Consider the following 24,699-nt stretch of genomic DNA (forward strand, 5'->3'; position numbering starts at 1 on the left):
GAGGGGAGAGATTTATCATTTTACCTCGTTCTTCTGCTGGCTAATGATTTCTGTCTTTTGATGACCTTTCTGATAATTGGAGTGATTTCAGGCATGGATGTTCTCCTGTAGAATGAACAAATGCCCCCACATTTTTTTCTTGTTTCTTTTTTTCAGTCTAAAAAGAATCATGACATTACATAATAACCACTTACTATAGTTTGGGCTGCTATGCTGCTTTTCAACCAATGTAGGGGGTTTTCGTTCCTAATTTTCTCAATGAAGTTTGCTAAATAGAAAATAAAAAACTGCTGATTTTTGGGACTAGCAACACCACTTTTCCACCTGCATCATGTGTGAAAACTAAGTTTTATTTTGTCTTATCTTTAAATCTTTTGGGTTCCTTCAGTTACTAAAGAATTAACCGATTTCCAAGGGAGGCCTTTAAATATAAATCTAACATTACTCAATACTTTCGGCTGAAAACCCTCCGCCAATATCTACTATACTTTTCAAAGATAAGTTTGTCACTATTGAAAGTACCACATTTTTGTAATTTTTGAAGACGAATTCTTGTAATCAATACACATGAACAACCCCAGGAGTCCACTAAAACAACAACAGTTGGGCCATAGAGTTTTTTTAGTGCTATTTTATGTCTCTACCACATAACTTCCTCTTTTACATGTTGATAACATATTGATTTAGTCATTTCATCATCATACAGAAAATGTCATAAAGTTATTTGGGGTCGCATGATTTTTGTCATCAGCACAAACAAAATTGATTAGTGTTTTATTCTTTCTCAAACTACTGTTAATGCAGAAATGTTCACGGTGGTTTTATGGTCCCATTTTTAGCGGTAGGCTCTTTGCCGAAAACTTTTTAAAAAACGCCCGGACATTTCTTTCCCCTTGTCTACTTATTTGTCTCAAAAGCGAACTTAAAACCGCCGCGAACACACCATTTTCTCCCTACGGCAAAATTAAAACCATACAAACTTAAATGCATGAAAATCTCCGTAATTTATCCTGTCAGTAGTAGAGCTTGAACTATATGTAATGGGTCATTGTTTGTATGTACTGGGGTAGAAGAAAATGGCAGGCTGTGGTGGCCCGCATCAGTGGCAGCTAAAATGTGGTGAAGGAAAAGAAAATTAAAGAAGGTTGGGCTAAAACTTTAACAGCTGGGACACAAACTCTCTTCCTTCTAGTTCGTTTTCAAATTGCTTGCCCCAGAATGTTTGTTATCAAGTTGATTAGCCACTGGACCAAACACATGACATGTACACCACATATCCCTGACTCAACAGAAAGGATATCACAGAATCAGCAATTACGTTTGCCTGGGGCTACATTCATTACTGTACCATGCACAGGCTATCAATGGAGTCTATCAGGGGTGCAAGGCCAGAAGCGTCGAGAAACAATCGTGATCACTAGGTGATTAGGGCTAATGCGTTTTCCTTCAGTAAAATACTGTAACTGCAGAAATGTTCGCAGGGATTTAATTTCCGGGTAGGGAGAAAATGGACTGTACGCAGTAGTTTTGAGTTCGCGTTTGAAACAATAGTAGCGCTACATTCACACAATGGAACGGCTTTTGCGGTAAGGAGTTCACAGCAAAAACCGCGAATATAAAACCACTGCGAACATTTCTGCATTTCACAGTATTAGTAGTGATAACCTCATTCACAAAGCCTTCTTTCCTTCATTAATTCAAATCATGAGGGATCATTAGTCTAGTTTTTTTGCATTCTATCTAAAAAAACTTGGCCAAAAAGAGAAAAGTTTGCACGAACAATATGTCAGCATGCTGAATCTGCAGAAGACTAGTACTTGAAGGAGAATTGAACATTTAGAAGTGATAAAACTGAATGAGCAGATGTCAGGAGGGATGTGGGTAATGAGATTTTATGCAACGGAAGAGTACTGTCTACAATCTCTACATGATAATGTAGCAGTATTGAAAATTTGAATAAAAAGAAAAACAGTGTGACTGTGGTGTTGACAACTTTTGGATACAATCGTAAGAACAGCTTGAGTTGGTGATAAGCAAACATTAATGAGCAAATATACCCATGTCTCTGGTGACAAGGGAAGTAAGAGATTTATAATAGTACGCAATGCTAAAAAAAACAGTACTATATGTAGCAGTGTTGAACATTAAAAAATTAGAATTTATCTAATGATAGTCATATTCTTTTATATCCGTTAACGGTACTTGTATTTCGTTTTGTTGTGACCTGTACTTAGCCAAGTGTGGCAGAAATGTGCAATAAATGTCTTTATTCATTAAAAAATACCGCCGAGTTCACAACTTTTTGACATGATCGTAAGAACAGCTTGGGTTGGTGATAAATCTTTAAGTAGGCATTAACGACACCATCAGGGACTTTAAGGACCTCCAAACTGCACAACGCTGATAAGATACCGCATCAGTTGTCAATACAGGTCAGCGTTCCCGACATGTTGGCCTACTGTTGCGACCAAAGCTAGGTCAGAAATGATCGATTTTTGCAGGTAATATTGGTAAGGGAAGCTGGGTGGTGACTGGGGTCGCTTTCAACGCGTTTGCGACATGTTGGCCTACTGTTGCACCCAAAACTGGGTCAGAAGTTTCAATTTGAATTTCAATTTTATTTATTTTACCAGGGGACATCTCAGATCCACGGATCTGCTTTTCAGATGACCCTGGGCTCAAACATTAAAAAAAAAATCAGATACAAATATCCAGATAACGTTACATGTACAGACATATATCACAGTATTTCAACTTATCCCAGTCAGTTCTTAGCTACAGTCCCGCTACAGTCTGTTTCTAAACGCTGACGTAGTTGCAATGTGCCGTTGGTCCGCAGTGAGTTTGTTCCACAGTAGTGGCCCTTGATACTGCAGGCTCCCCTTAAAGGTTTCCACGTTTGCCTTAGGGGTGTCTAGCACGTGAGGGTCGTAGCTATAGAGCTGCTTCGTGGCAGTGCGTGAAACGATCGATTTTTGCAGGTAATACTGGCAGGGGAGGCTGAATGGTGACTGGGGTTGCTTTCATCGCCACTACAAGGTCTCTACGTGTCAGTTTTAATCCCGGCGTCATTAGGAAAGGATGTATCGGATAAATTTGCTGCTTCAGAAATTGGAGAAGAGGTGAAGGTAGTCCCATAGCCTTTTTGAGGCCGTACAGGCGCAGTGGGGTGTTATCCAATGTGTCTAGGGCATGGTATTGTCAAAAACCCTAACCGTAACACCAACACAACACCCAGAAATTGTAGCTGACAGCAAAAACTACATCAAGTTTCCCTAAAAAACAACACACTGAAAAGCAATATGAAAGTAATGAAAGAAACAAACTTTTAAGATAGTGTGAGGTTTTTAGAAAAAAGAAGGATCTTTCTAATGACAGGTGGAGCTTAATCATACATTTTCTTTTGAGGTGATGCCCTTCAATATTGGAAAATGAATTTAGTTATTATTAATTCTCTCTAACAAAACAATTGAAAAGTATGAATTCAGAGGGCTGGGAAGAAAACTTACATCTGACTCCAAAAACTGCGTAACCAAGGCGACATTTTCATGTCCATCTTCCAGTTAACAAATTAGTTTATAAATCTGACTGCAACAATCAAATTGCTGTGGCCTACTAGCCTCTACCAGGCGGCTGGAAAGAGTAGAAACTGGTCAAATAGACAGAAAAACATGAAAGAGGAGTTAGTCTGCTATAGGGGTACAGTTTTCCGCTATATTGGACCCTCTCTCCGTAGCAAACTCCCTTGGCATACTATTCACTCTATTAGGCCAATTTCTACTATTTTTCCAGCCATCCCGCGAGGCCTGGTAGAGGCTAGTGACCTACAGCCAAGCTGCTTGGTAACTGTAGCACAGCAGGATATGAAATACGATAATCGTAAATCTTAGACTCAAGAGGTAAAACAAGACGTCATTGGTGTCTCAGGAAAACGGTGTGGCCAACATTAAAAGGGTTTAGGGAAGATTGTGGGATCACTGTAATCTTTATTAATTAGAAATTGCAACAAGACAATACATAGTGGAGCGCCAGGCAAACAAGCTGATTGTCACTATTAGTACTGCTGGAAGAGACCATTGTCAGCGGGATCAATGTGGGAGGATCATAGATGTTCAATTAAACCCAAATTGGCCAATTAGCACCTTACCCTGTTGAGCTTAATAGACATGTGTGGATTATGTACATCCAAGGGAAGGCCTCAAAACGTCATTCATCTGTTCGTTTAACAAACAAATGGGATCCATGAGTGCTTTCATCAGGTTGTTAAATCACAGGATAAAAAGGTTTTTTGTAGTCAACCAAGTGTTTAACCTAGCCGAGGTGTTGGTGACCGCACTGCAGCTAAGGTGTTGCTGACGCAGTGTGAAATTCGTGGTCCAAACTCAGTCACGTTTTGACGTAGAACTATTAGCTAAACAAATAATTGTGACAAGAGCCACATTCAAACAGTCCTGTCCTATTTTACTTACTGTAATTTTATACATTTTTGAGGGGATTCAATTTCATGGTAGAATCGGAAAGGAGTTTTTTGCTGTGTTTCACATTCAATTTGGCAGTTGAAACATTAGACTGTAGTAACACAATGGAAACAAATATTGGCAATGTCATGAATTTTCAGTGGAAAGGTCACAGTGAAAACTGCAAAAAAAAACCACAGCAGACATGTAAAGATCTACAGTAGCTCATGCTGCTCTGAAAACCAACCTTCGCCTTGTCTTATAATCCTCAATCAACCACCCGTCCACACATCGACCCAACTAACAGCCAGTTTTACACAGTCCCTCGAGTGTTTGCTAGAATCAAGTTTGATGGTACATGTCATTGAGATGTATGCGGGATATCAAACAACTTCAAAGCAATGCCCCCAATGTGTCGTATATCGTTGTGTTAAGAAGTTAATTAGATGTCGGGGGAATGCCAGGTTCAAGGCAAGGTCGCTGAAATGTCACTGAACTTTTTTACTGTTGTCAGTGAACAAACAAGGGAAATGCTAAGGTTTGTTTGAAGGTTGAAAGTTCTGTTTAAAAGTTCAACAAAGATTTTCTTTCAGGCTACACAAATTTACATGTATTTTCTTGATTCTCTGGCATAAGAACTAAAATTTTAGCAAGAAAACATAAGGTTGGGAGGTATTTTCAAATCTCCCAATTGAATAAAACATATATATATATATAAAACGACACGCTTTTGTTTATGATCATGAACTATAGATGTTTTCCTAGAAAAAATACAAATTTTTAGGTACAAATTTCACTTAATTCAACACTTGAAACCAACATTAGTAGCCCCCACAACCCTTAACCTTCTCCCTGCTGCCTAACCCCAGACCTAACCCCAATAACCAATGCAACTCTGGTGCCAAATGGCTATCATGAAGGTTAGCTGAAGGTTAAGGCCACACCATTTCAATTTCTTGGTTGACGGAATCTTTAAAAAAATGCTAGATTGAAAAATCAACAGGAAAACAGAATCTCAGAGGAAAGTTTGTACTTTGGTGCACACAATTTCCGGGAGTGAACAGGGTCAGGTGCAAGTTTTCACCCCATCCTTCTATTTTCATGTTTTTATTTTTGCTAAAATTTTTTCCAAAAATCCGTAAACCAAGAAATTGAATTGGTGTGGCCTAAGTTAAGAAAAAAAAAGGAACTTCGTAACCCCTGCTTCTCCTTATGGGTCAGTGAAGTCAATACTTGTCTCGAGCATTGATATTTCTGGCCTAGGGTGAAGAGATGCTGCTACAGTGACAATTGAGCCACCTTTCTTCGTAAATCGATGACAACACCAGGCTCTTACAAATTGATTAAAAAAAACACAACTCCCCAGTACCTTTTGGGTCCGATGACTGATTCCATGTCTGGCTGTTCCTCGTCGATCCATACGTAGGGCTGTGGGTTCAGGATCGCGGACACGTCCAACTCCTGGACATGGCTGGCACTCGCCACTACTATACAGTTAGGGTTCGCCTGCAAGAGACATGGACAAAGTCAGAACAAACATCTGGGAACATGCTTTTAGCTAGGATTTATAGATAAGGGGTCCATGCATAAATTGGGGATGGGGGGTGTTCTAGTCTTATCATACTTTTAGCAGACCATTTTAAGCACTAAAAACTGCTTGTTCCCCCTCTGTCTCCCAATGGGCTCTATGGATTAACAATTTCATGGTAGCCTTGCATATCATTCAGTTTTCATGCTGTCCCAGTGTCTGGTAGGAGTAAAAAAAGCATCAGTGACACTGTAACACAGTCACATGTGTCTGTAATTACCAGGGAAACAGGGGGTCCTCTGTTCGTCCAGCTGAAGAAGAGGGCGGCCAATTTCATTGTTATTTTAGTATCATGCGTCAAATTGACACATGGACGCATGCCTAGCTAAAAGCCTGCCTCCCCAACCATTTTTACACCAGGGCGCAGTGAGGAATTTCCTGTAAAGTGCCTTTCCCAAGGACACAACGTCTAGTCAGGAAATACCAGGAACTGAACCTGTGACCTCTCAATCTCGTGTCTGCTGGCCTGGCCACTCAGCAACTGACCCCACAATTAACATCAAACAAATGTTAACACTGTATCACCTCATAGCAGGGGTTTTTCTAGAAAAATTAAAAAAGAGGGAGCACACACAGGCGATGGAGCGAATTCCATATATTTATGGAAGAATCGATTGCTGGGTGAAGGCTGTATGCTGGATATTAACCTAAAATCTGAATTCGGCAGGGGGCGCTGGGCTGAAACAACAGGGCGCAGCGCCCCTGTTCCCCAATTTAGATGAACCCCTGCCATATTACATCTGAACAGATAACAGATGTACCTGTAAGTCTCTATTCTCACCTGATTGGTACAGAAACAGTTGATGATCTCGTTCTCTTTGTGGATGATGCGGATTCGCCCGCCAGCGCGTATCTCATCTCGGGTAAGCTGGAACAAAGCAAGGCACGTTGATGAGAAAGGGTTTTCTTGGAAGCAAAATGACTAAGGCCACACCAATTTAGCTTCTTGCAACTCAAATTTAGAAATAATGCAGATTCCTCTCTTTCCGCTGTTTTCCTATTTATCTTTTGCTATATACATGTACGTCCTTAAAAAAAATCCAGAAAACAAGGAAATAAATGTGATTTGGTCTTTGAGCAATCAGACTGGCATAACAAATAAACTTTTATATAAAAAAGTCTAATCTCAATAGCAAACAAATTGTATAATGACTATAGAATGTCATTCTTGAAGGGACATATTTGGGGCTGAAAGAGATACACGCATTACCAATAAAATTGTTCAGTACAGCAAAATTCCATTCACCATTATAAAACCTTTACAAAAATGCTTTGTGTCGATTACTGAGATGCAGCTGCAGTCCGTCAAGTTCTCATTTGTTTTACATAAGTCCGTCATAGTTCAGGGCTCTCCCAATGTTTGAAACTCGCTACTCGACTGACTGATTGAATTTTGTGACGTCAAAAACGAAGCAGCATTTTACAATCAGTTCTGATATTTTTTCATTGAACAGGGCTTTTCCAGCTGGCTTTCCCGAGAATGGATTTTGAGGAATTTTCCAACGATTTATAGGGAATGGACAAGTCAGCGGACATTACTACTACTACTAGACTGACTGATTGAATTTTGTGACGTCAGAAAGCGGCCTGTTCCAATCAAGTTTTCTGAGGATGGATTTCGATGAATTTTCATACGAATTAGTCTAAGAGTGCATCGACAAGTCAGTGGACATTTCTATGTTGGGAAGGTCTACAAAGAAAGCCAGCTTGATAAGCCCTATTTGTATATATCATAACCGATGCATGGGGACATACCGCTTCCTGATGCCATCAAATTTAACCAGTCAGACAAGTAGCCGTCAGCACGGCACGAGTTTCAAACAGTGGGAGAGTTCTAAACTATGACCGACTTATGTAAAACGAGTTGCGAACTTGACTTTGGGGTACATGTAGCATAGCGTAAAAGCAAGTAAGGTAAAGCAGGCATCCTCAATTGAAGTGAAGCATAATGCTTTTTCAAGCAGCTAGTTTTTTGGCCAAGTACACCGGGTCACCCCTACTCTTCTCGATAAGTGTATTGGGTAGTTCCCCTTAAGTCTTAACGAGCATGCACCTGGTCCATTAGGTCGACAGGGTCGGCATTGTCAGTGGACGGGGTCTGACTTTGTGTCCCTGAGTCTATCTCCTCAGACACATCGCCCGAGGCAGCCTTACCAAAGGCATCATCAAACTACAGGGGAAACAGCACAGAACAAAATCAGAGAACTCAAAACAACACAAACAAACAAACAAACAGGCCTAGGGTGCTGGCGCAGCGAACACTGTGAGATGAGGACCACTCCTGCTTGATAATCCTCATGTGAAAATTTTGGTTGCCTCTTATAAGGCAACCAATGTATGAAGTAGTTTTGCCCGAGTTCATTTTTGTGACACTGAAGAAGAGCGATGTCACTCGAAACGTCCGGAATTAAATCTCCTGTTGCAGAGTTTGAATTGTCTTTATGTTTTAAAGGGCTAGTTCTGAAACAGACGTAGTACGAATTCAAAGCTCTGTGAGTGGTGTGAAGTACATTTGTATATATGAACTGAACATCAGGGGTCTTTTGTATGTGTTAGCCAAGCAGTATAACTGACCTATGTTTTAACCAGTGGTACAACCAATATTCTGAAGACTCAATGCCCCACTTTTAATTAGTTTCGTCAAAAATCTGTATTACAGAATGCAATTGCACAACATTCAGTTAAAAAATGCTAAACACTTGGTAGACATGTCATATTTTTTGATCAGGTAAGATAAGAAAAGGAATAAACTGATTTGTGTTATTCAGCTGAGATAGTACAAACTACAATTTTTTTTTGGTATCTAACGTACAAACTAGCAGATTTAAACATTTTGTAAATGTTACAACAACAATTCAGCCTGTTGGCTGCAGCCATCGTGCATTTTGTACTTGTGAAATAAACCATTCATAACTGCCAGGGAGACCGGACCATCTCACAGTGGGACTGAACCTGGTGGTTTCCAGCAAACAGTATGTGCAACAACCATACATTTAAAGGCAAAAGTTGGGAAAAATCATAACAACAGCAAAGTATGCATGGTACCAGCATATTCGGCCAAAAGTACAATAATGATAGAGTCCAGATAAAATAATGCACAAAATTGTACAAAGTACAGCAGAATATGGCAGAAATGGACCCAATGTGCAATACAATAAAAAAAAAGGGAAAAAAACAAAAACAGATGAGCCAGCTTCACGACCACATGACGAGCCACACAGCGCAGCGCGGCAGCAGGAACAAGAGTTACAGGTCACCCGTACTGCTCCGTCGCGCCGGCCCACGGTTCCTACCTCCTGCATGTGCGCCTTCTTGGTGAAGCAGTAGCGGATGAAGGCGTCCTGCAGTACCTCCTGATGCACTAGGTGGTGCCACAGCCGCTTGGCAGGCAGGGCTGAGCGGTGGTTCGACCTGGAGGGAGAAGGGAAAAAATATCTATAGACTGACAATCACCTATACTTCTGATCACCAGTAAAATGAACCCCATAATAATTCTTGCTAAAAAAACTTGAGTTTTAGATTGAAACTGCTTTTCTTTTAGGATTATCATGTGTTCACTTTCCACTCACATAAACCGGTTGAATCAAAGCAGTTCAATAAAAATGAATATCACTTCAATTCTTCTTCTTCTAGTAAATGCTAGAAGAGCAGTGGCTCTAGATCTGGCATTCACACTGTTAATACCTGCTTCCTTGGAGGGAGAATGGAACAAAAACTCTGATGACCGCATGACAATCATTTTACTTTATCTGCCTCTCTCCAAGAAATGAACCCATAATAAGTCTTGCTAAAAAAAGTTGAGCTTCTGAAACTGTTCTTCTTGTACACTTATTGTGGTCCTTCTACTTTCCACCCACATAAACCAGTTAAATCAAGGCAGTTCAATAAAAATGAATAGAACCTCTCTCTTATATTCACTGCCAGGGGGTGCTTCTTCTTCTAGTAATGCTAGAAGAGTAGTGGCTCTGGTATTCACACTGCAAACACCTGCTTCTTTCAGATTGAGGGAATGTCGTTCAAACATGTTCTATTTTTCATAGATGATCAAGATGACATAGGCAGTTTGTGGGCAATACCTCCCATGACAAAGGCAGTTTGTGTGGTTCAAATTCGTCTAGTGAAACTTCAAGGAAACCCATGCAGTATTAGGACCCGAAAATAGGATTTTGAAAGTCAATTTATCTAGTCATTTCTATACATGATTAGTTCGAACAACACTATCACAATGTACATTTATATAGCGACTTGCATCATGCAAAAATACTACGTCGCTGTGATGTGAGAACTCACTGAAAATCCGGGGTTTTGTAGTCGCGCAAAACTAAGGGAATCATCGTATGGCACATTTTTGCATGGTTCTAAAATCCTCAAAGTTATTGCGCAAATGTGCTGAATAGTGTTAGTAAATGTCACTACCATAAAGATTTCAGCATTTTTCTTATTTCCATATTTTCGGCCCCAATATTGCTTTAGTTGCCTTTAGTCTGATGGAAAAACGATCATAAGTAGTCACCTGAAGGGCGTGTTGGTTGCCTCCAGCATGGCTTTGTAGCGTAGCAGCGCTGGCCCTCCAGTTGACTCCACGCCCGACAGCGGGATGTAGTCCAGCGGGGGTCCGTTGAACAGCTCCAATCGACCAATCAGCATCTGCTGCCAGAGTTCCAGGTTCTTCAGCACGGCATGGAGCAGCGGGGACGCTACGGGGAGTTCTACACGTGACAGGGGACAGGCAACCAATCAGCATGCAGCATCAGGACAGGCAACCAATCAGCATGCAGCGTGCAATCAAGCACTACAACCAGTAATGCACAGTATCATTCGTATCAAGTCAGTTGCATGGATATATTGTAAATGCAGAAATTTTTGCGGTGGTTTTATGTTCGCGTTTTTTGCGGTGAACTCTTTACCGTGGACTGAAAAAACACTGTGAAAGGCCGTTCCATTGTGTGACTGTAGCGCAACTATTGTTTCAAACACGAACTTGAAACGACCGCGAACACTCCATTGTCTCCCTACCACGAAATTGAATCCCCGCAAACATTTCTGCACAAACCTACAGTAACACACAAATTTCATTGTATGGATGACATCTGTGAAGGAATTAATTTAGACCCTTTTCCCCTTTTTTTTCGTACAGAAGTTGCTTCTACCAGATGGTATTTCCATACCAGCCATGCTATGCCTGCCATTGGGTGGAAGCATTGCTACATGGCAGATTGAGGCATGCTTGGCAGATAAAACTCCCTCCTAGCAGATTACAGACAAATTGCATGAACAAGCATCCTCTCAATCCCAGCTCTCTATGCCTGGGATTGTGAGGGAGTCCTGACCAGAGCCAGCATCATCAAGCTCTATCTGTAGGAGCTGGTTTCCAAACAAAAGCTCCCCCTAGCAAATCACACACAAACAACATGTATCCTTACCAGCCATCTCTATCCCTGCAGTCAGTGGAAACTCTGAACGTTGTGGAAGATGATTTTGACCAGAGCCAGCATCATACTGAAGCTGTAGGAGCTGTCAGATAAAAGCTCTCCCTAGCAGAATACCCACAAACTGCATGCATATTTACCAGCATCTCTATCTTAGCGGTTGGTAGGAAGCTCTGAACATTCTGGAAGACGACTTTGACCAGAGCCAGCATCATACTGAAGCTGTAGGAGCTGTCAGATAAAAGCTCTCCCTAGCAGAATACCCACAAACTGCATGCATATTTACCAGCATCTCTATCTTAGCGGTTGGTAGGAAGCTCTGAACATTCTGGAAGACGACTTTGACCAGAGCCAGCATCATACTGAAGCTGTAGGTGCTGTCAGATAAAAGCTCTCCCTAGCAGAATACCCACAAACTGCATGTATATTTACCAGCCATCTCTATCCCTGCGGTTGGTACGTTGTGGAAGACGATTTTGATGAGAGCCAGCCTCATGAGACTCCAGCTGTAGGAGTTAGCATGCAGCCTAACAAAAGCTCCCCCTAGCAAATTACAAACAATCTGCATGCATACTTACCAGCCATCTCTATCCCTGCGGTTGGTAGGAAACTTTGCACATTGTGGAAGACGATTTTGACGAGAGCCAGCCTCATGAGGCTTCAGCTGTAGGAGTTGTCAGATAAAAGCTCCCCCTAGCAAATTACAAACAAACTGCATGCATACTTACCAGCCATCTCTATCCCTGCGGTTGGTAGGAAACTCTGAACGTTGTGGAAGACGATTTTGACGAGCGCCAGCCTCATGAGGCTCCAGCTGTAGGAGTTGTCAGATAAAAGCTCCCCCTAGCAAATTACAAACAAACTGCATGCATACTTACCAGCCATCTCTATCCCTGCGGTTGGTAGGAAACTCTGAACGTTGTGGAAGACGATTTTGACGAGCGCCAGCCTCATGAGGCTCCAGCTGTAGGAGTTAGTATGCAGCCTATCAAAAGCTGCTCCTAGCAAATTACAAACAAACTGCATGCATACTTACCAGCCATCTCTATCCCTGCGGTTGGCAGGAAGCTCTGCACGTTGTGGAAGACGATTTTGACGAGCGCCAGCCTCATGAGGCTCCAGCTGTAGGAGTTGGGGTCGGAGTGCTCCTGGAGTTGAGCCTCCGTCACGGAGATGTTGAGGCTGTCCGCATCCTCGTCTTCAGACTCGCTCTCCACCGTCTCGTCCGAGTCGTAGTCGATGGCGTTCTGGCCTGGAGGGATGTATGGCTGTGGAGAGAGAGAGAGAGTAGGTAAAGGTAAAGCAGTCGAACCTCAGACTGAGGACGAAGCATGATGCGTTTCCGTTAGCTAGTAGTGCAATGCTTTGCTACGGTTTGCATGTTTTCGACCAAGCAGTTAAGTTTTTCAAGGAAACATTCTGCATGTTCTACATGTCACAAGTGTAAACTACTTACAATTGTAAAAACGATGTAGATTGAATGTCTTTGTATCTGCTCAGGTGCATTTGAAATTACAGAACACTATATGAAATTCTTTTGCCGAACAAGGTCACATACCAGGGGGTCTAAAATCTACATTTGTCTTACCATAACCTACACATATAACAAAAATCATTGTAATCCATCCAAAGGCTCTTGAGTTATGCTGACTATAAATATCCGGAAAAACAAACACACACATGCACAGACAGACACACACACAGACACATCCAAAACTCTCAATTTTTCATGGAGATACAAATGACGTAGATTGAATCGTTTGTATCTACTTTGACGTATTTGAAATTACAAACCACTTTACGAAATTCTCTTTCCGAATAATGCTACAAACAAACAAATAAAAACAAACAAACCTTCGTGATGAAGTAGTCCAACATGGAGACCTCAGGAGGGATGAACTTCTCCTTGAACACCGGCTTGTCCTCGGCGGCAGGAGCGGCGCTCGGCATGTTGGCTTTCCCTAGCAGCTTCAGGTTCAGCCGGAGACGCTGCTTGTCCATCGCATCCCGTGCATCTGTGGGGCGGGCTTCTTAGTAAGGAGGTCATTACAAGAACATGATGATAATGATAATGATAATGTTTTTTTTTTATTCAAAGAACATTCGCAGCCCAAGAGCTGAATTACTTGTTCTGTACATTAAAACAAAGTTAAATTGACATAACAGATATTGACTATCATACTAACATTGCTGTGAATCTGTGGGGCGGGGTTCTTAGTACGGAGGTCATTACAAGAACATTATGATAATGATGATAATAATGTTTTTTTATTAACATTCCGTAGTCCAAGAGCTGAATGACATATTCTGTACATTAAAACAAAGTAAATCATAAATCACAACCTGACAGTAATCATCTAGTACATTCTCATTTAATGTAAATTTCTTTTAATATAAATTTCTTTTAATATAAATTTCTTCCAATATAATTTCTTTTATCACTTTGCATCTTAAAACCAGGGCTGTCTCAAGGACCCGTCCCTCCGTCTTGGGACGGAAAGTTGCTTGTTGGGACGGAGCAAAAATTTGACTGTCCCAAAATCTGAACTTAATGACATGAAATTGATGACTCTTCGTAAGCTAAAGATGAAAAATTTTACAAGGAAAATTCAACACATTGGCTCCCAAACAATGAGTGGGACGGAAAAAAAATGAAAAGCTGGAGATAGGCCTCCCCAAAACGCTGTAAGTACAACATATCAGCCAGTTTAGTGCTTACTTGAGTACAAGGCCGGCTTCTGCGCAGCCTGCTTCAGTTGAACTTTCACCCCTCCGCCGAACACCGCCGCCCACATCTTGGGGTCAAAGGGGTGCGCGACCAGGTGGAAGAGCTCGTTTGCCGAGTTTCCCGCCAGCCCGTGGATCAGCAGGCTCACGTACACGGCGACGAGAGTCTCGCTGAGCAGCACGTTCAGTTTGGGCTGGTCTTCGTCGCGCTCGGACGCCAACAGTGTCTGCAGAGAGCTCACGCCTGGGGAAGGAAACAACCAAACAGGTTTGATTTGTAACAGTGGGGATCAACCTCCACTAACTGACCAGTCTAACCGGTCCGGACCTTTTAGCCTAGTGGTTAGCGCGTTGATTTCCCAAGCCGTGCGGATCGGGATTGGCGCGGGTTCTAATCCCGGGAGCGGCGTACTTGCCCCTTTGGGTTTTTACAGTGGTTCCCACGCCGTCCCTGTGAGTAACGATCAGATCACACAGGGAATGTCGTACTTGTTACAGATTCATCATTTCAGATGTTGAGAAACAACCAATAGAAGTACATAGCAGTAGTCACTGTAGTAGACTGAGCTCAGACCTGGGATAACAAAGCATCCAAACAGATCCATATATTTTAAATTGAGTATTGTAAGGTGTAATGTTTAGCTTATACATGTATCTTTATTGCTTTTAGACTAATTCTGATTGTAAATCATCCTGCATTTCAGCCGATGAAGGCTGCTATTGTATGTTGTGTCTTGCAACGTAATAAACCATTCGTTCATTCATTCATTCAGCTGACTGATGCCCACTCCTGTGTCAGGGTCACCATCAGCAGTACAATCAAATAGACTAATGTTAGGGCGAAGGTTTGGTGTAGGATATGGCCACACCAATTTAATTTCTTGGTTGACGCTTTTTTATTTAAAAAAAAAAGATTTTAGAAGAAAAAAAAATCATGAAAACAGAAGGTTGGCCCAGCCTTCTGTTTTCATGAATTTTGTTTTTCTAATTTTTTTTTTTTTTTTGAAAATAGAAATTCCGTTAACCGAGAAATTTAATTGGTGTGGCCTAAGGATTACATGTGCAGATTTATGGAAAATGTACCAGGCCACTTGGTAGCCATAGATGGGGATTAGTGTCAAGATAAAGGGTAGGGGAAGGATTAGAATTACAATATGGAAGACAATTGCATAGTTTCACGTACCTGGCCACTTGGCAGGTGCAGACGAGGGGGTAGCGTTGTCTTCCCCACTGCTGATGCGTCTCTTCCTGCCAGCCTCCATCAGGTGCTGAGGATGGTACACGATACTGTTCCACTGGTCAAGCCCATCATCCAGCACATCTCCCTGTAACTGTGGTATGAGAAACGTGAGAAAAATAATGCATTTAGGAACTTTTTTGCAACAATTACACTAAAAATTACAAACTTACAAATGAAAGAATCATCTTTCAAGTAAACACAATGGAAATGCATGAAAATTTTTAAAACATCTCTGCTATTGGACGCGTATGACACCAAATACCAAACGTGGTTGTACCTGCACATTTTGTACCTCAGGGTGGGGTGGCTCTCGGACCACTTTACAAGAAAAAGAAGTGTTTTTGACCGTTACCTGGAGGTTATTGCTAGGGCGTGACACTACAAGCCTAAGATTGTACCTTTACATGTAGCGCTGGTGCTAGGGTGGATCTAAGAGCACTGCGAAGAAAAAGAAGTGTTTTTGACCGTTACCTGGAGGTAGTAGGTGTCGCTGTCACACAGACATTGGTACATGCAGGCGGACACCGCGGCGCTCAGCGTCTGCAGCTTGTACACCGTGGTGTGGGTCTCGCTGGGGGAGGGCGGGGTCGTCATGGCAACTACCGTGTGGAGGATGTCGTGGGTCATGCGGACGATGTGGGCGATCGGGTCGGCGACCACGGTCTTGGAGCTGGCCACGCTGGCGGTGACCAGCGGCAGCATAGTGGGGAAGGGGAGGGGGGACAGCAGCTGCTGCTGTGTCTTCTCCTGCTGGCACTCCTGCAAAACAGTGTTTGTTTGTTTGTTTGTTTGTTTATTAGGAAACTCGATTAGGGAAACAACATGTGTTATGTAATTCACTTTAAGTTCACGGTAGCAAAAATTCACGGTGAAAGAAAAAGGGACATTTTCACTGAAGTTTAACTTCACGGTGGTAGCAAGTGATTTACAGAAAGGATGTGTGGAGGAATCATAAATAGGTTTTTCACTGCACGGTCCAAAGGTGACAGTGAAAACAGTGAACTTAAAGTTACAGTGAAGGAAACAAGAATAATATAATTTTACAGTATACTAATCTTCCTGTAGTCTTTTAATTCAATCGTACACGTCAAATTTTTTCTTCATTTACTTCAAATTCACTACAAAACAAGGCTCGAAGAGCTACATGTACATGTACTGAAATGTTTCAGGTTACTGTATTGGATTGTGATGACAGATGGTTGTTCACCTTTGATTTGAAAAGTTTCAGCTTGTACGCGTAAAGCAATCACAAGAAAGCTTGTTCCATAACGATGTAGTTCTGCTATGTGTACAGTGCTTTTCCCAAGGGCACAAGATTGATGGCATCAGAAGATTCGAACCCGCTGGGCCACTGACCACCAGGCCAGGTACTTATTTAAAGTCATCATGTTTTCTTTACCTGTAGGAGTAAGATGAGTTCCATCCGTACGGAGACGAGCCCTCCCTTTATTTACCCCATGTAAACTTTACCTGTAGGAGTAAGATGAGTTCCATCCGTACGGAGGCCAGTCCTCCCTTTATTTACCCGGGCATGTAAACTTTACCTGTAGCAGTAGGATGAGTTCCATCCGTACGGAGGCGAGCCCTCCCCCCCCCGCCCCGTGCAGGCTACAGTAACTCAGGAACGTGCGCAGAAGCTCGTGGTTCCGCTTCAGCCAGTGTTTCCGCCGCGCAGACCTCTGACGCTTCGCCTCAAAGTCCATCTTCTCAGCGAGCAGGATCTCGTGAAGCGTACGTTTCTTCGTGTCCGTTTCGTCGCCGGAGCTGTCCTGCCCGCTGTACTGGCTGTCGCTCGGTCTCCTGCTCTCCTTCAGGTCATCAAGGTCGTCCAGGTCGTCAGCCAGGCCTCCGTACCTGCAAGGACATTTTCACACTGTTAAAATCCATGGCAAATATTCTATAATCTAGCTCATACAGTCACTATGATTTTACATACCTGCAAGGACATTGAAAACTATAATTTCACACTATTCACCAAAATTGATAATCATGAAAAAAAATGAGAAAAATATAAGTACACATGTAGTACATTCAGTGTATTGTGCACAAGACATCATTTTACCAATGTTTAAAATTGGGCTAAGCACTGGAAATGTGACATTTCTGACATCATGTTTCTGTTTCTGCTTCAATCTATTAATTGCTTATCAGCAAAGTGTGTCAACATGCACTTTCATTATGAAACATAAAAGCAAAAAAAATGATGATTTTCCAGATCAGACATTCTGCTGAAAGATTGAAGCAAGTTTCCACTCAGCATGGGTCTTTCAACAGATTGTACCTGTAGTTGCAGAGTTTCCTGAGAGCGTCTATCTCGCGCTCCAGCCACATGTAGAGGTGGTACCTGAGCTGCCCTCCGTCCACCTCGTACCCTGTGGCAAGCGTGCGCAGTTCCTGCATCAGGATCTTCAGACACGCGATGAACTTCAGCTGCTGGGCCATGATGTCAACCTGGTTTGGTTGATTTTGAGCACGAAAATACAAGATTAGTTAGTAAGTCTAAACTAGATCTTCAGACACGCGATGGACTTTAGCTGGGTTTAAAACAGGCATTTCAAATAAAACAATATTGGCGAGAACAACAAGAGGGTGCATAAGGATGTTCTGACAAGCAAAATGTAAGTTAAACATGACCTGTTGACTGCTTGGCGGGTATGGTGAAAAATGTATGAGTTAAAAATGTTTGATCATGTTTGTTTCTAAGAATCAAAATACAAACAGAGAAGAAGCTAAAAGGAAAGGAAAGTGATCTCAATCCAGCTTAGCTCACTGAAGAGCTATTCTTCCACTGGTTGTGACAGAGAAGACAGACGCTATGTACAGTATTTACAGGTTCAATGTACCAGGGAAATTCCCCTAGCTCTTTTCGACAAGCACAATGAACATCGAACCACGGCTCAACGTACGCGTCCCGGCTTAAGGACTGCAACCCTTTCTGGCAGCCTGCATGTCGGGTGAGCGACAAAGCCGGAATCAAACTCACGACTTCAAGTTCAAGAGGCAAGGCCACTAACAACTGGACTACGCACGCTACCGCAAGTTCAACTTGTACATGTAGTCAACATGCAGACAACACAGTACCTTAAACAGGGACAGGGGGCGTCACTATCTCAAGCCTGTATATGACTGTCTCTTGTCACGTGATAATCAAATTAATATCAGTCATGTGACAAGAGAACTCCAAGACGAGATCTGACTTGAACGGGTTGATGAAGAGACAGAGTTTGTCTCAAAAGCTCCCCAGAGTAGCTACTCTTAAATTTGTTGTGTGTAATGTTTATTAATAAATATTTGTCAAAAAATATGTCATGTAGTCTGTAGATCTCACCTTCCTGCAGCGGTCTATCTCCGTCTCCATGGGACTGGCTAACAGCGCCTGCTTGTTGATGGCTGGTACGGCCAGCTTGTTGGGATCACCGGCTCCGGTTGCCGTCGGTTTCGTTTCCTCTTCATCCTCAACTTCATCATCATCGTCGTTTCCCCAGTCCAGATCCAGCTGGTCTCCACTGTCCAGGGTGGACACCGGCTGGCTCCAGTCCATACCTATAGGCAGTAGTAGAAAACATCAGAAACTCAGAAATATCAAGTGTAAAACGAACAGATATAGAGAATAGATCTATTCCCTGTCTGGACAAACAATTCATTCATTCAAACTATATATGATTCATTTATGGTCCGTAACCCATCCACTCACTCACTCACTCACTCACTCACTCACTCACTCACACACACACGCACGCATGCACACACGCACACACATACCTGCTGAGGGTTGGCTCCAGTCTAGTGTGGGAGGGAACCATGCACACACACACACACACACACACTCATACCTGCTGAGGGTTGGCTCCAGTCCAGTGTGGGAGGGGCGGGCGTACTGGATACGACAGGTTTGCACGCATGCACACACACACACACACACACACGAATGCACGCACATGCACATACGCACACACACACATACGCACGCACGCACGCACACACACACACCTGCTGAGGGTTGGCTCCAGTCCAGTGTGGGAGGGGCGGGTGTACTGGATACGACAGGTTTGCACGCATGCACACACACACACACACACACACGAATGCACGCACATGCACATACGCACACACACACATACGCACGCACGCACGCACACACACACACCTGCTGAGGGTTGGCTCCAGTCCAGTGTGGGAGGGGCGGGTGTACTGGATACGACAGGTTTGCACGCATGCACACACACACACACACGAATGGACGCACATGCTCATACGCACGCACACACAGACACACACACACACACACGCACTCATACCTGCTGAGGGTTGGCTCCAGTCCAGTGTGGGAGGGGCGGGCGTACTGGATACGACAGGTTTGCACGCATGCACACACACACACACACACACACGAATGCACGCACATGCACATACGCACACACACACACACACATACGCACGCACACACGCACGCACACACACACCTGCTGAGGGTTGGCTCCAGTCCAGTGTGGGAGGGGCGGGTGTACTGGATACGACAGGTTTGCACGCATGCACACACACACACACACACACACACGAATGCACGCACATGCTCATACGCACGCACACACAGACACACACTCTCACACACACACACGCACACATACCTGCTGCAGGTTGGGTCCAGTCCAGTGTGGGAGGGGCGGGCGTACTGGACACCACAGGTTTGCTCCAGTCTAAGGAAGACACGCTGTCGATACGCGACTTCTCGGCGCTGGGCTGCGTGACCGTGATGACGCCCTTCGAGATCATTTCCTCGTCCTCTGGGGTGTTGACGACGACGGTGGAGTTGCAGGAGTTGTCTGGGCTTTTCTCCGTCACCTGTGGCAAGGTGGATAACAAGGTTCTTCATTCACAACCATGATCTATATATAATCAACAGCAGACTTTCAGTGACCGTACTCAGGGTAGTGCTGACCGGTACTATTCCACACTGCAGACTAGGTGTCGCTTCTTATAATGTAGTCCCGAACATTAAGTATTGTGATATATATACAAAAATAAATATTGTCCAGCAGCAATGAATAAGGAAGTTAAGATTGTCAGTTTACTTAAGAAGAATGATGTCCCAAACATGACAGAGTCTATATCCCCCTCATCATGGTTCTTTACTGGAGTTTGAGTGATTTTGCAACCTGATCAGTGAATTATTCACGGATGTGGAACAGTGGTCGTGGTTAGGGTTGTGGACTTAGAATCTAAAGGCTCTGGGTTCGTATCCATAGCAGCCTAAATTTTGAACCCATAAGAAAGGTGTGTGCGGTTGAGGGCTGTCTCCAGGACCCGTCCCTCTGTCCCGTCACAGAAATTAGTCTTTTGGGCGGGAAAAAAATGTCATCGTATCCATCCAAAAATTTGAACTTGAAACTGACATGAAATTGGTGAAAAGTTATCTTCGAAAGCTTAAATGACAGATTTAACAACAAAAATTAACAACACGGGCTCCCAATCAAAGAGTTTGACAGAAAAAAATGTAAATCTGTAGACAGCCCTGGAGTGGATCAAACCTTACAGACTGGTCACGCCCATCTTATACTTACTGTACAAATCTGGTGTGTTATGTCATAAAGTGTTCATTGATATTATGTGAAAGTTAACAAACAAACAACAAACCTGAGGAAGTTTGGAGAGAACCTCCAGCGCCAGCATGGGGCACCCCGCCGTGAAGTGCGCATGCGCCGTCGTGAAGTACAGTCGGCGCTCTATCGGTGTGATCTTGTCCGCCAGCCCCTTCTCCGATGCAGTCAGACTGGCGTGTAACCCGACCCCTGCCAGGAGTGCGGAGTTCGTGGACTGCGCTCCGCGGACAGAGCCCTCGTGCGTGGACAGGTGTCTCCGTAGGAGGAGAGGGTGGGTCCGTAACCAGTTGTAGAAGTTGAAGACCTGAAGGTGGCAAGGTGGTCTTATGTAAGGGTTGTTAGAACCTAAAGGTTCTGGTTCGAATCCCTGGCAGCCCCCAATATTATAGCCTTGGAAAAGGCACTTAACACCTATTTCTCCACCTGACTCAGGTGAAAATGAGTACCTAGCTTCAGTTCCAGACATCCTCTTCAATGAAACGTTAAATGGTGGTCCCGTGTTTGAGGACTGTCACACCTTACAAATCCCACTATACATATTGAAGGGGTTCATCCCAGTGTGAGTGGATCAAACCTTACAGTCTGCTACTATACATGTATATACAGCCCCCATCAGTCAGTATTGACCATTGTAAAATCCTAATTCAAAACAGCCCTACAGCATCGACTATGGCTAAACCGACCTATACGAGAATGACAGTCCCTGTCACTTACATGTAAATCACAGCTGTAAGCTGATTCAGTCTTACGCAGCTTGTATTTCCTGTACAAAACTGGACAAGTGTGTTCTGCCTAAAGGTGGTTAGCAAACACACAAACCTCTGGGTTTGCGGAGTACTCGCTTCCCTTTGCGGACCGCACGCTGCTGGGAGAGTCCATCTCGTCCTGGCGCGGCTGCTGCAGGAGGCAGTTGAGCGCGCGGGTGTGGTCCTTCAGCAGCCAGTAGGCGATGCTGCGCAGGAACGGGTCCGGGTGCATCTTCCCCTCCTCTTGCTCTTCCCCAGCATCACTCAGGCCCAGCACATGCTCATACAGAACCTGGGAACAATGGGACACATGTCAGTACATTAGTGGTCCTTAAGCAGCCAGTAGGCGATGCTGCGCAGAAACGGGTCCGGGTGCATCTTCCCCTCCTCTTGTTCTTCCCCAGCATCACTCAGGCCCAGCACATGCTCGTACAGAACCTGGGAACAATGGGACGCATGTCAGTACATTACAACCTGCCCAGCATCACTCAGGCCCAGCACATGCTCATACAGAACCTGGGAACAATGGGACACATGTCAGTACATTAGTGGTCCTTCAGCAGCCAGTAGGCGATGCTGCGCAGAAAAGGGTCCGGGTGCATCTTCCCCTCCTCTTGCCCTTCCCCAGCATCACTCAGGCCCAGCACATGCTCGTATAGAACCTGGGAACAATGGGACGCATGTCAGTACATTACAACCTGCCCAGCATCACTCAGGCCCAGCACATGCTCGTATAGAACCTGGGAACAATGGGACGCATGTCAGTACATTACAACCTGCCCAGCATCACTCAGGCCCAGCACATGCTCATACAGAACCTGGGGACAATGGGACATGTACATGTATATGGTAAATAATTCACACTTTATTTCTGTACACAATGAAGTGTGCTTACCCACAAGCTTTCGACTAGTCCTCTATTATATCTGGTCCTTCTCAAGTTGATTTGACCTGAAGCAGAGGACTGGTTGAGAGCTTGTTGGTTTAGCGCTCTACATTGCGTTCCGAAATAAGAGATGTAAAATTCTTACTATGTCGATTATCGTCACAGATTAACCTGAATGGAACATATAATATGGGAATATTTTTTTTTTCATCAGTACTCAAAGTAAAGGTCAGTAGTTTTCACAACAATATAAACAAACAAATAAATACACACAAACAGCCTCCACACACCTGTTTCTGGCTGCCTGGAACGTCCTGCTCCAGATTTGAGCTGTACAGGCGAGCCACCACCATGGCCAGCTGTAGGTCGTCAAGCTTGTTGATGCAGACTTCGATGGCGTCCGGCAGCGAGCCCGCCAGAAGGAAGAATGCTGCCGCGTGCTCGAACCGCTGCTTACCAAGGAGCGCAAAGGCGTTCTTGAGCGCCGCCCGCCGCCATCGGTCCTCGTTAAAGTTGTGGTGGAAGAAGTCCATCATTTTTTTGTCCTTTACAGACCTGAAGAATAGAAAAAGGTAGACTTGTAGCTATCTCAATCAATCAATCAGTCAATCATCTGCCACTAGTCCTCGTCAAAGTTGTTGTGGAAGAAGTCCATCATCTTTTTCTCCTTTACAGACCTGAAGGATAGAATTAGACATGATTCCTTCCAATTTTTGTTTTAAGGACTCCCGGTATTTGAATATCAACAATCAACAACATATAGTTTATTCAGTTGTTCCAAAATACATGTACATTTGCCAACCAAAGTTGGTCAATCAAAAAATATATTCTGGTCAATTGGTGTCAACTCTGACTGTTACGCCAGGATTTATCAAATTTAAAGGAGTTGTGAGTATTTCTACTTTGCTCCAGACCTATAGGTAAGATAAAAGTGTGGCTTCAGTATGAGTATGTGTGCCAGTGTGTCTGCATTGTGTAGCTGGTACAACTACCTTTCAGTGTAACACACCTGTCAAGCTAAACTGATGTGATTTTGAAATTCCACCCACCTGAACAGGCCCCAGACGAGTGTTTTCTTCTTCATGGCCATGTAGTACAGCGCTGCGTCCATCGGTTCGTTCTTGTTCTGAAACGCTGCCTTGGCCACCTGGGATCAATACACACTCAGAATCAGTAAGTCGTCATAAGTTAACAAATTTTACTGGCAAATAAGCCTCCGAAAATAATACACGAATTACCTACAACATCTGTGTTTTCACATCATTTCCATTTTGGTCCCATATAGTCTGAAGTTAGAAATGAACACACACACAATACTATATACTAAGTACATAATACATTTAGTTAGTTAGCTAAAGTCAATTCCACCAGGGTACATAATTCCGCCACCCTGAAAAGATACGTCCAAACAGATCTCCAACCCAACGTCCCCCAGTATAATGCACTCAGGACTGTATATCTAAACTGTGCTTGGGGGGTGCTGCACTAGAGATCTCTCAAACCCACTGTCTCTCAAAGTGGCAGATTTATGTAACCCCGCCGGATGATAAATGTTAATCGAGATTACTAGACTAATACATGCTCAGATAATAACCTTCCCCATAATGTTACATATGTTTTGGTTCGTTCCATTTCGTTCCATTTCTTCCTTTTCGTCCTTTTCGCACTTTCTGGGGACCGGCCCAAGGGCTGCGATTTGGAAATGGGCACCGTCATAGGCTCCACCAAGTGTTGCGGGAGGAACTTTTTGACTTTGTCTAGTTCGGGCAAGAGTTACATTTTTTGTACATGTTGTTACAGTACCTTCTCCATGGTGGTCCTGAGAGTGTTGTTGTTGCGGAGCCACCACCCCACCCCCAGGGCCTTCAGCTCCTTCCAGGTGGGCTTGCCCTTGTGCAGGGTGGGGATCATGTTCAACAGGTCCGCCTCAGACTCCGAGTGGAACGCCCACGCAAAGTTGGAGGTGGCCAGGCCCTGCAGAAGACATGAAGGAAAAGTCTTAAACTTCCTACAGACGACGGGGAAG

The 24,699-nt window shown here is 43.7% G+C and overlaps 1 protein-coding gene across 1 annotated transcript in view; it reads right to left on the reverse strand.

Moving 5' to 3' along the window:
• Window positions 1-24,699, reverse strand: part of LOC136426459 (dmX-like protein 2) — a 112,204-nt gene that overhangs the window by 32,832 nt on the left and 54,673 nt on the right. The window contains exons 27-46 of the mRNA XM_066415123.1: window positions 24,477-24,647; window positions 23,723-23,820; window positions 22,964-23,228; window positions 21,861-22,079; window positions 21,076-21,345; window positions 20,070-20,283; window positions 19,275-19,739; window positions 18,770-18,984; window positions 17,723-17,892; window positions 16,986-17,295; window positions 15,913-16,200; window positions 15,385-15,532; window positions 14,194-14,445; window positions 13,329-13,504; window positions 12,511-12,742; window positions 10,559-10,754; window positions 9,309-9,456; window positions 8,099-8,215; window positions 6,827-6,913; window positions 5,827-5,963 (exon numbers count right to left, since the gene is read on the reverse strand). Of these exons, the coding sequence (XP_066271220.1) occupies window positions 5,827-5,963; window positions 6,827-6,913; window positions 8,099-8,215; window positions 9,309-9,456; window positions 10,559-10,754; window positions 12,511-12,742; window positions 13,329-13,504; window positions 14,194-14,445; window positions 15,385-15,532; window positions 15,913-16,200; window positions 16,986-17,295; window positions 17,723-17,892; window positions 18,770-18,984; window positions 19,275-19,739; window positions 20,070-20,283; window positions 21,076-21,345; window positions 21,861-22,079; window positions 22,964-23,228; window positions 23,723-23,820; window positions 24,477-24,647 (4,178 nt within the window). The remainder of the gene's footprint in view (window positions 1-5,826; window positions 5,964-6,826; window positions 6,914-8,098; window positions 8,216-9,308; window positions 9,457-10,558; window positions 10,755-12,510; window positions 12,743-13,328; window positions 13,505-14,193; window positions 14,446-15,384; window positions 15,533-15,912; window positions 16,201-16,985; window positions 17,296-17,722; window positions 17,893-18,769; window positions 18,985-19,274; window positions 19,740-20,069; window positions 20,284-21,075; window positions 21,346-21,860; window positions 22,080-22,963; window positions 23,229-23,722; window positions 23,821-24,476; window positions 24,648-24,699) is intronic.

This window comes from Branchiostoma lanceolatum, chromosome 2 (genome assembly GCF_035083965.1).
Source record: "Branchiostoma lanceolatum isolate klBraLanc5 chromosome 2, klBraLanc5.hap2, whole genome shotgun sequence".
NCBI classification, from domain to species: Eukaryota; Metazoa; Chordata; class Leptocardii; order Amphioxiformes; family Branchiostomatidae; genus Branchiostoma; species Branchiostoma lanceolatum.